Source organism: Haliotis rufescens, unplaced genomic scaffold (assembly GCF_023055435.1).
Source record: "Haliotis rufescens isolate VD_foot unplaced genomic scaffold, xgHalRufe1.0.p SCAF_124, whole genome shotgun sequence".
Lineage (NCBI taxonomy): Eukaryota > Metazoa > Mollusca > Gastropoda > Lepetellida > Haliotidae > Haliotis > Haliotis rufescens.
Genome location: NW_025963807.1, coordinates 317131 through 329606, shown reverse-complemented (window position 1 = coordinate 329606; position 12476 = coordinate 317131). Strand labels below are relative to the sequence as shown.

Sequence of the window (12476 nt, the reverse complement as noted above, 5' to 3'; positions counted from 1 at the left end):
GTGATGAATCCCGATTTAATCTTCGATTTGCTGACGGTAGTGCGAGGGTGTGGAGGCGCTGTCATGAACGTTACAGCCAGTGTTGTGTACAGGAAATTGACTGATTTCGAGGCGGAAGTGTCATGGTGTGGGGTGCTTTTTGTGGCAATGCACGTTCCAGGCTTCTTGTCATCCGTGGCAACCTCAACGCTGCTGCTTACCGCAACCAGGTACTGGCACCAGAACTTCTGCCTTTTATGGCAGCACATGGACCCAGTTTGATCTTCCAACACGACAATGCCAGACCCCACACAGCAATTTTGACAAGGAATTTCCTTCAGAATGCGGGAGTCAACGTCATGGACTGGTCGTCAAGGTCTCCCGACTTCAATCCCATCGAACACCTCTGGGATGCTCTTGGCAGAAGTCTGCACACTCTCCAGAACCAACCACAGAATTTGTAAGATCTTGGCACCATTTTGCAGCAACAATGTCATCGTCTTCACAATCATGTGTTCACAAGCATCACAAGGTCCATGCAGAGGCGTTGTGTGGCAGTTGTCACCGCACATGGTGGCCATACATGCTACTGAACTTGTGTGCCATCAGATTCTCATGCTTGGGACTTATGATTTAAACTGTTGATGTTATTACCGAATACCATAGGTGCTTGGAACAAATTATGGTTACCACCGTTAATTAAGATCCTTCTTTGGACATTAATGATTAAAAATTACCTTCTCTGATACATTTGTCCGTTGTATATCATATATGGGATTACTTTTAAAAATGTGAAGTTTTTAATTTGACTCAGTATATGATCCAGCTTGTTGTTCCAGCAGGATGTTACTGGGAATATCAAACTAATGGATCGATTGCTCTTAAATCTTTATCACTCAATTCTTCTTCATCAGCCAGTTTCCTTTCATTCCAAGAGCGGAAAGTTGGTGGTTTGATCCCTAGAAGCGCCATACCAAAGATGTTAGAAAAAATGGTACTTGTTACCTTGCCTTACATTTGTCATTAAGGAGATAAAACAAGGACTGGTCGGCTCAGAGTCTCAGTAGCGTACACTATTCAAATTGCCATTAACAATGTTATGTTCTCCTATAAGTTGACAAACTGACAATAATCACTAATGCAAGCATCGCTAAAATGTTCTCCTGGATGCACCCTTGCATGACCATCAGAGCTGTCCAGTTTAACCTCTGAACTTTTTCATCTGTGAACAGACTTGTCTTTTGAACCTCATATGCTGTCTACCTGATAGTCATGTGGAAGCACAACTTGGTGTATTTCTGGATGTTGTGCTTTCTCAACCAATTTCGTACAGTTCTGCCACTATTTGGTCTCAATCCCAGGAATTGTCCGAGCTGTTAATGTATGTGGCAGGTATCGATTCTGTAGATAAACCAACCGAATATGGTAGTCTTGTTGACTTGACACAAGACGTGGATGACCAACCCATTGCACATCATGAGTACATAATGTCTGATGTATACAATGTCTCCATACAGATACTATTGTGTTTCGATGAACATTAAAATGTCTGGCAACTTCGTTTGGATATTTTCTGTTTGCAGCATACCCACGACTCGTAGATGTTGATTTTCAGCAATCTGTGGCATTATTTATTGTTAAACAAAAGTGTTTTTTGAGCACCTGATGGCTTAAATTGTGAATGGTCACCTTAAAGTTGAGATGTCGTCATGAATATTATTGAAAGATGTATTATTCAATTTCAGAATAAATGTATCTTTATTGAACTTTAAATGTAGCACCGTTACTTTTTTGGTTAGTATAGTTCATTTCCACATGTTATGTGAAATGGCACTGTTAAATCATAATATCAATCAAATATGATTAAGATTAGCAACCAAGAAATGAGGGGATATGGTATCCAGCCCTGTCCCTCCTGTTGGTATTGGCAAGATATGTCAAGAAATATTTAACTAATATTGTTCATTGTTACATTATTTTAATTTTTGCATTAATAACTTCAGTTGCTAATGACACGTTTTGTTTCATTTTAGGTTTAATAAAGGATGACATGACATTAAAAGACTTGAAAATTACAAAAGGAGCAAAAGTGATGGTAGTTGGTTCTACGTTAAATGATGTTTTGTCTGTAAGTGCCCCAAGTAAAAAAGAGATACAAGAAGAAGCTGCTGCATCTACTGAATCTAAACAACCTCTGTGTCAGCAAAAGGTAGGAGTCAAGTCATGTATCAAGAGTTTGCTGAAGGTGTGACAAATTGTCAGGCATGGGGGAAAAGCCTCTTTCAAGACCAAGGGCACACAAAAGCAATGATAAGACCGATTAATATAACTGATACTTAGGATTCTACAAAATAGAAAAATGGGAAATCTAATTATTATTATAATGGAATCATAAATTGTTTTTATAGATTTCATAATTCTTTTGAATACCCTACCTCTGTTACACCATAGCCATAAATTCTTGTGTATTCTGAGAACCGGACACTGTTATCCAATTTTATGTCAGTAAAATGCCCCAGGGGTGTGGTATGGTATTATATGAGTACATTGTATCAGATATGAAGTCCCTTACTTTTGTCATAAGTGAGTGAGTGAGAAAACCAATTGCAGTAGTGCATTGTTATTACAGGGATAAAACAAGGTGTGGTCGGCTCAGAGTCTACTGTGTATACTGTGTTTGAGTGGGGTATCCATATTTAACTGCAGCATGGTATCTCCATTTGTACTATAAAATTGGCATAAGTCCAGACTAGGACAAGCAGCCACACACACAAATGCACGGACAGACAGCTGCAGCTGAGGTTGAAGCTGCCATGGAACTCAAATTTTATCAAATTCATTAAGCACCGTACAGGGGGTGCTAGAGCTTACTAAGAAAGATGTATGTTTTAGGTGCAAATTAGTGTGTATTGCTGCCAACATACCTCAGATATGCAACTTCCGGTATCACAAGTTGCTAGAACTAACTTTGTATGTGACGTAGCGAGTCTTTCTTTTGTGTCCCCTTGGCAGAGTTGACAAGTGCACATGGTTGTGTTATGTCATTGTAGATGCAAGAACACAAAAACTCTGAAACGCTCGCATCACAGGGAATTTATTGTCAGTGTCATATGGTTAAACGTTTCACACTGAAAGTTTCGTTTGCATCACAAACTGTTAACGTTGAAATGATGCCTCCAGTGACGAGGTGACGAGGTTTAGAAAACTACAATACAAAGTAAAAGAAATTTAGTTTGTGACATTTAGACCTAAATTTTCTATATAAACATGTTTTTGACATTTCTCAAAATGTATGCCTTAATTTCACTTTTTCAACTCAAGAAGTACAATAGCATATAAATGCATTTACCTATCATCACAAAATGTCAGAAAGACAAAAAGAAAACTTACATTTGTGCTCCAACATACTTTCATACAGACTGTGACAATCGGCAGGCAACATAGAGGATCACACAGCACATGTACATCTAATGCATGGAGATTGTGTGCTCACACCTAATCACATGACACGAAGAAGTGAAACTGAGGCTTCAATATACATTTCAGATTATACAAAATTCTCATTGCTGAAACCAGGGTTTGAACTCACAACCAGCAACCTTACTGGAATCCAAGTCTACATCTATATCCTCTGGACCACAGAGAAGCATGAGAGCTCATGAACAAATTAACATCATAAACCTAATCAATAGAAAAACTTTCATCTTGGCATATTCAGTCATGTTGAGTGGCGTATATTAAATGCAGTAGAAGTCAGAAGTAGTTAAGAGTTTTCATGGTAGCAGAACGTTGCTCTGTGAGAGTGTGAGCAAATAAGCTTGGAGAATATCATCAACAGCATGAGTGAACAAACAAGTAAAATGAATGGTATTTACAAAAAAGATGAACTTTCAGAAGCATATGATGTGGTTCGCAGTGGAAGACTAAACTCAGATTAACTAAACATGAACTTACCTTGCAATCAACTAAACATGAACTTACCTTGCAATCAACTAAACGTGAAATCCCCTTGTAATGTAATGAACAATGAAAATGTAATAAGATACAATGAAATGGATTTGAAACTTAAAGTGAAGTTGCCGTATGGTAACAATGTAAATGGGTAACTCTCTCAACTATTCTATTCTATTTCTGTCCTATTCTAATTCACTATTTGGTAACTTAGAGAGAGATATCCATTTACTACTTACACATATGAACGCCAGAAGCCAACTGAAATAAACTGTCTAGAGCTTGCGCATTCTGCTCTCATCCAGCAAGAAGCACGTGCTGCATGCCAACTTTAACGCTTTCCGCGAAGCTGTTGTGTACTTATGAATCAACCAATGTGTTTAGGAACATGACACTTGTTCCCGGACACTTGTTCCCGGACGCTTCAGATCATGATGTTTACATAGAGTTTGAAAGGTAGAAGAGAATGAGAGATCAGTCTATTAACTTATATGTCACTGAATTTGTAAAAGTAAAACAAGGAAATGTAACATGACCCTTCATGATTCAGTGCTTGCTTTCAAGTTTCTTAAAAATGCTTGTCTCGACTATGAGGACAGTTTGTTTTCACTGGTGTCAACTTTAAAAATCACACAACATTGTTTAAACAGACAGCCATGACAGAACCAACATATGTGGCAACCAACACTGCTGTCCACATGTACTTGTAGAAGTACTCTCCCAGCCGAGGCTCTGGCCATGGTGGATGATCCAGATTCTGAATGTTATTTCGGCCGTCTCCTGAGTGAAATCCTGTATATTGGATCCAAGAAAAATGTTGTGCCAATAGATTGTTATATTGACAACAAGTCACTTGATGAAAATGTACTTTCAACAAAGGTCGTCAGTGAGAAGCGTCTCAGGATAGATATTGCAGGCATCAAACAGAGGGGTGAGATCTCGAAGGTGGTATGGGTTCAATCCTGTGATCATCTGTAAGTTTGTCTGACAAAGAAAGGAGTACCCTCCATGAAGCTCCTTGAAACCATCAAGAGTGGACAACTCATGATCACAACACAGACTTGGTCATTCTGGAACAATAACTGAAAGTTATTTGTGATCATGTTTGCGATGGATATTTTATTAAAAAATTGGGGACCTTATTTTAGTATTTTTAAATGAATATCGCTGTAAATATCCTATTTTTAAATTGGTGTGCTTGCTTTTCATTTTGACCAAAAATTCAAATAAAAAGAAAAGGGGAATCTGTCAACATACCTCAGGTACGCAACTACCAGTATCACGAGTTGCTAGAACTAACTTTGTATGTGATGTAGCGAGTCTTTCTGTGTGTCCCCTTGGCAGAGTCAATAAGTGCACATGGCTGTAATGTCATGTTGAGTGGCGTATCCTAAATGCTATAGAAGTCAGGAGGAGTTAAGAGTTTTCAATTTCATCCTAAGTTCCTGTATATGCTGAGAACCACACTTTAACCTGTGCACCAAAACACTCAGTCACCCTAATCTGATCATTGTTTACAACTCGCATCAGTGTTGACCAATTGTTCTGCTTTCAATGTTTGGAAATTTGACAACTTTCCACATCATTAATAAATGGTATGTGGACAGTTACACAGTTTGCTGCAACACAGTGTTATTTCTTTTTTCACCTGACAAAGATACACACAAGGTATACTACTTTGAAAAAGGAGATATTAAAGCAATTGTGTTGTTTTTAATTTGAAATCTCATTCTTATATGAAATCTAACAGTAGTTATCGTTTTGTATAATTCTAAGAATACTATTACATCCAAGCCATTAATTTCCATGTTATTCTGAAAAACCGCACTATAAAATTTTAATAAATTTTCAACAGATGTCCTCTTCACTGCCATCATATCTATTAGTTGTGAGGGAAACCAAACCCCTCGCAGGAGATGCAGATGCGAATGCGCAATGCGGGAATACATAACTTTTTTTAGCCTATAACCCTCATCAACTAGATGCAGCTTTTTATCCCCCCCGGCATATAATGCGGTGGGGTATAGCTATTGGCATGTCCGTCTGTCTGTCTGTCTGAATCGTTTCCGGAGCAGAACTCGAAAACTGTTAATTATTTCTTCATCAAACTTTGCATTTCTATAACTTAAGTGGTGAAGTTGTACCTTTTGCTATTTTGAACTTTTTCCAATTTTTTTATTTTCCAATTTTCATGAAAGCATGCTGGACATAGGCTAACTTTGTGAGTGATGTTTGTTTCCAGAGCAGAACTCCGAAACTGTTAAAAATTTCTTCATCAAACTTTGCATTTATATCACTCAAGTGGTGAAGTTGTGCCTTTTGCTATATATGAATTTTAGAAATTTTTATTTTTTACGTTTCCATGGCAACAAGTTGGACTTAGGTTCTATAAGGGTTGTGTTCGTTTCTGGAACGTAACTCAAAAACTGTTAAATACTTTCTTACAAAACTTTGCAGCTATTGCAGCTATTTTGACATGGGCTAAGAGCAATGTTGGGTCAGTTACCTGGTTTGGGATCATAACGTGTTAAAATGGGCGGGGGATATAGATGACTTTGTGGACTATACGCTTCTTTAGTTATTGTTTCTTGTTATTTGCCATTTGTTTGCATAAAAAAGACACACAGAAACACACTTGTTTTACTTTCCATTTCATATGGATGCGACCATGGTGGATCTTTTGTGGGTAAACAATGTATTCTTCTTCAAGAACATTCAACTCTTGACTCATTACATACAGAATTGCACATTTACTTGTGGTTCCTTTACAGACAGCTGCCGGGGGGATATGTCATCTTTCTGATGACTCTTGTTGGGGAAGGCGTGAGGAATTCCAGATGTATTAAAAGGAAGTAATCTTAGAATTATGCACAATTATAACTATTGTTAGATACTTCATACCTGATAATCCTATATGCCATACCCCTGGAGCATTTTACTGACATAAAACTGGATGACAATGTTGGTAAGATCAATAAGTATGAACCACAGGTAAAATAAACTTGTGTACACAGTACATAAGTATTTATGATTGGAATTTGACAAAAAATTGTTGGATCTCTTGGGCAAGATTTTGATCGCATCAACTTGTAGGTGGATTACGTATAAGGCCAAGGTCACTAGAGGTCACATTAAGTAACATGGCTAAAATTCAGGAAAAATTGGATTAGTTCATGAAAAATGAAAGTATAATAATAATATTAACCAGTATAAGAACGTTTTGATCCTTGCATACATAGACCTGAAATGTTGACATGAGTTTCATTATTTTTCAACTTTGTCCTCTTGCGGTTCAATACACTTGTTCCTTTGCTTCTCCAGGTCATTTTTTCTTATTTTATAAAAGGTCAAATCCTGCTTTGTTGATCAGCCCTCCACCTCAACAACCAGTTCCTAGCTCCGGCTCCTGTCTCTGACCAACCAAGTGTTTCTTCAGTTTGAACATATGTGGTATTCACTTGGGGCCAGATCTGGTGAATAAGTTGGATGGGAAGAGGCTAGTGTCCACTTTCCCAAACCACAGCCATTGCAACATGACTAGTGTGAATTTATGCATTGTTTGGGTTGCGATTAAAGTCTTCTGGATTTAGATAAAAACCTTTCAGTTCGATTATATGTGGTTAACATGGCATTAGATATGGTGACCAGCATAGCCTTCATTTCTTCTAATATCATTCTAGAAACACATTGGCTTCAAACCTTTGATATATGTAGAGATGTTCATGAAGGATTTGGGGGGGACCCAAATGAGAAGTTTGTGGCCTCCTAACTCCATCAGGTTGTAGACTTTATCAATGATCTGCAACACGTTTTGCAGGGGTATTATAATGGACACACCATCCCTTCATTCATTCCTCTGCATGTCCATGCAATATGTCAATTCGGAAGCAGATCTTGACAGCCGTACAAAATGTCTTCACCAAACTTGGTACATAGATAGGTCTAGTGGTGAACTATGCCTTTTGATAGTTTGGGATTTTGTACAAAAATATTTTCCACTTTTCCATGGCAACAACTTTGACCTTGACTGAACATTGGGGTAGTGCCCATTTCAGAAGCAGATCTTGAAAACCATGCAATATTTCTTCACCAAACTTGGCACGTAGATTGGTCTTTTGGTGAACTTGTGCCTTTTGATAATATTTGGAAAGTTTCGTATATTTATCCACAACAAGTATGGAAGAGGATTACGACAAGTATTTGCCATTGCAAGGGATAACAATTACCATTTTCTCTTGTGTGGTGCTGGTGCTGGTGGTGGGTCGACCAGAGCAGGGAGTCATCTTCAAAACTTTCTCTCCCATGCTGAGGTCAAATTATGAAACATGGTTCAAATTTCACTAAGATTAATTCATGAAATATCAACACTTTCCCAATAATTTATGACAGACTATCAATAATTAACTCAATACCTGTCATGGGTCATGATAATGTGTAATGTCAAGGTCACATTGAAGGTAATTTCACACTTGAAATTACTGAAATAGATTCATTCAGAAAGTACTGGCAGTTTGAAATGGCATCCTCATACTTGCAACTCTTCATAAGTTTGCAACAACTACCTTGGAAAGGAACCCTTTCAGACCCCATAATGAATGGATAGAGCCTCCCATTTGACCAGTGCAGAAACAAAGGATGGCTGAAGACAGTTTCAGCAGAGTAGGAGGCAGGACTGGCGCAAGAGGAAGAGGAGATTGCCTTGACTCCTTCAGAAGACACGCATCAGAAACAAACCCTATCGATCTGGCTGTCTTCATGGAATTACATTTTCAACCACCGTACTTTCACCTGATGCCAACTCCGGGACCAGCAGGAGGATGTCTAGTGGCATACGCTGAAGATTGGAGGCATATTATCACTTACTGTTGTGAGAAGCGGATACAAGTCTTATTTCCAACACTGTCCAGCACCTGTATCCTGGCCAGAGGGTCGATGTTTTCATCTGGAAGGGACCAAGCTGGCAGACTTGGCCATTAGGACATTACTAGACAAAGAACACAAACATCGACAAGGTTTTTTATTCCCCAGTCTTTTTAGTACGGAAGCAACAGACGTGATTGATTATTGACAAAAAAGGAATGTTCTAGTTCATCCGCCCAGGTTCCAGATGGAATCTGTAAGGCAGCTACAAACAGCTGTCAGGATGGCAGACTGGTTAATCAGCTTGGATCTTCTGGATGCATATCTTCCCATTCAACCTGGATTCCAGAAGTATTTTCGTTTTGCTGCAAATGGACATCGTAACAAATTCCAAGTCTTTCCATTCAATAGCTCATAGTTGTTCACTTGGATCACATTCCCAACAATCAGGTTTGCACTTATACAATCTAGTTTGGCTTCCCAGATATACTGACGACTTTCCTATCAGCAGATCCTGACAAATATCAGCTCCAGCAGAATATGAATTTTCTCATCCAACTGCTGTCATATCTCGGGTGGCTGGACCCACCTAGTCAAAAATCAAACCAGTACAGAATTTTATGTTCATCAGCGTCAGTTTCTAACACCCTTTAGAAGATTGATATGTAAGAACAGGGGCTTGATCGTCGAAAGCAAAGGATCATCCCAACAAGTCTCTCTATTGATATAATTCTTACAAATCCTCTACCTCTATTACATCATTGCCGTAAAATCTGTATTTTAACTGATGACACTATAACCAAAAAGTCCTCTTCACTGTCAACTATTCACTATTAGTTGTTCCCATAATAGCACTGACAGCATCAAAGCAAATTTCTCAAGTTCTGGTCACCAAATACTAAGGTCACCTTGCCTGCGTCATGGATTAAGGATTTCAACATGGCCACGACATACTTCTTGAACAATGGAGCCTATATCAACTGATTAATTGCGGGAATAAGCCACATCTTCCCACAAAGGGAATCCTACAAAGGAATCTCCGCAGATACGACTCGTACACAGCCTCTTAGACACAATAGTATGTATATAGTAGGATTTACTGTCCACACAAGTTTGGATGTTGTCCCAATTGCTCACACAGATTACAGTTATGTCCTCTCCAGAACTGGATAATAACACAGCGATCCGTGACCATGGACTTCCTCAATCCGATGCCCAACAATTTGGTTCGGGATTTACTTTGGTGTACAGAGATCATGTGATAATGGGCGTCCCTCTAGTATTTCTGACCCCAAACATCCCCTGTTCACGGATGTATTCGACTCAGGGTGGGGAGCCCACATGGACTTGAACAATCAGCTTCCAGTCTGTCAGTCCAAAACCGGATCCAGGGCACTAAAAGTAAAGACTCTATAGATGGATTGGACAGATCTTTACATACACATTCCCGCCTTGGTCCCTCCTAAACAAATTTCTTCGGAAACAAGGTTCTTCAAAGTCACAGACTGATGGATCATGATTGCTCCAATTTGGCCAAGCAGAATCTGGTTCCCATGACTTCTACCTCTATTGGTGGAAGTAGTATAGGTAATGATGGTTCTGGACCACTTCCACTGGAGCCAGATTTATATACCTATACCACCACTACAGGGGGATATTTTTATGTGTAAACGATGATGCGATTCAACGATTGTCATGATTCTTATTAAAAGAATAATCAATATTAATTAATAATGAATAAAATTTACTATAGTCCACGGGGATATTGGAAAGGTATAGGAGCAATACAAAAATTAGCCACTGCGGCTAAGGTATCTAAAGATGTGGCCAAGGATTGGTTAAAGAAACATGCGATGTGGCAAATATACTTACCGGCACCGCATTATATACTGAGGAAGAAGTTTGATATCTTTACAACGAATGAAGTTCATCAGGCTGACTTCTTGTTTCTTCCCCATGATAAGGTAAGACGCAAAACGTATCAATACGCTTTAACCGTAGTGGATGTGGCTAGTTGATACAAAGAGGCTGAGCCATTAACCTCGAAAAATTCAACAGAAGTAACTAATGCGCTGAGTCGCATATATAAACGCGGACCACTAAAATGGCGCCGAGGAGAGGCAAAGAACAAAAACTTCCTGATAGAGTAAGCGTAAGATATTTATACCAGCCCGGTGAACTCGAAGGAGGCCTACGTCGCGCAACCGATTCGATTTGGTCTCTCAAGACATATAACATTAGTCAATTGGTTATGAAAGAAGGAGAGCTTATTCTTTATTATCTTAAAGATGGACCGGGCAGGGCATTTGTACGAGAATAGTTGCTCATAGTCCCCAGCGATACAGTATTACCACCATAACCATAAGCATAGGTAGTTACACCATCCTTATCAATCCATCACTTTGTATCTAAGGGGGATAATGATGTCTTGTTCATTCTTAATTCATATATCCTATGATTGACACTTCTTAAAGTGTTCATCTCATGTTTGAATGTTCTACCATTGAATAATGCTTCTTTATACTGTTTGTCTTTGATATGCTTTTTTACCACATACTTCTTAACGCCTTTAGCTTTTCTTATCTCTCCATTAGCGGACTACTTTATAGGGGTCCCAGGACATTCATCCTTCATCTTACCTACACCTTTTTATTTACTACGCTGTGCAGTGGATTATCTTTTGGGTAATCGCTCGTGTCGTACATATCTATTTTTTCTGCCATATCTTTATACACATCCTCGGTTTGTATTTCCTTCAACAAAGAATCTGTGTCGGTATATAACACCTCGCATCTATCGCCGTATTGCTTCTTAAGTTCATTGTAATAAAAGTCATACATTAAGTGTTTTGACAAGTCAAGAATACTCATACCAATGTACACCGTACTGTTGAATTTTATATTACTCTTCTGCATATGCAACGCAGCTAAGTCGTTAACAAATATCTTGCTTCTGTTAAAAGCCGGACTGGCTATAAGTTTCCTGAGTCTTTCTTCCTCATTAGATCTGACCAATTTAACATCAACACGCTTCCTTAGATTCTCCATAGTTTTACCATGAGTTATTCATGAGCTTATAAAGGTTCTTTTCGAAATCGCTGGTCTTTCTTAGATCTGTGTTTAGCCTTATATAGGGTTCCATCCAAGGGCTTTGATCAAACTTTAGAACTCTGTGTATTTTCTTTAGTTTCATACCTAACGTTAGATATAACTGGAGATTTCTGTAGTGAACTATATATTTTGTCTTATCCGTCAAATTTGGTACGAGTTTTTCTACGTTAGCTAACCTTGTATTACCCATCAAGGAGTGTTGATATTCCGACATCCAATCCTTATTCACCATCAATCTTTTGTGAGCTAGCGGATAACTGTTATGATCTTTGTGCAACGAATTTGGATTTTCCAAGTCAACTTCTAGTATGTACCCTTTATCGAAATCTGTGGGGATATCATTCATATCAACCCACTCAAAACCACCCGTGGGTAAAGGTTGACTTACAGCCCATCCGTACAAATTATTGGCGTCGAGATATAATATCTGCGCATCGGGTTTACTCGGATCATATCCTTCCACAAATTTATTATTAGCCTTAGAATACCTTTTCGCTACCATCGAATTACCACCTCTTAATCCTTTCTCAATACCATATTTTCTTGAGTATAGTGTGCACCCATGTATAATGCGCA

The 12476-nt window shown here is 38.6% G+C and overlaps 1 protein-coding gene across 6 annotated transcripts in view; it reads left to right on the top strand.

The window, feature by feature from the left end:
- The window catches only part of LOC124125318 (ubiquitin domain-containing protein UBFD1-like), a 257619-nt gene that overhangs the window by 108750 nt on the left and 136393 nt on the right, over nt 1-12476 (top strand). For all 6 annotated transcript variants that reach the window (XR_007220282.1, XM_048393972.1, XM_048393971.1 and 3 more), the window contains exon 5: nt 2013-2188. Coding sequence is in view for 5 of the 6 variants with exons in the window: in XM_048393972.1 (XP_048249929.1) it covers nt 2013-2188 (176 nt within the window). In the remaining variant the exon portion in view is untranslated. The remainder of the gene's footprint in view (nt 1-2012; nt 2189-12476) is intronic.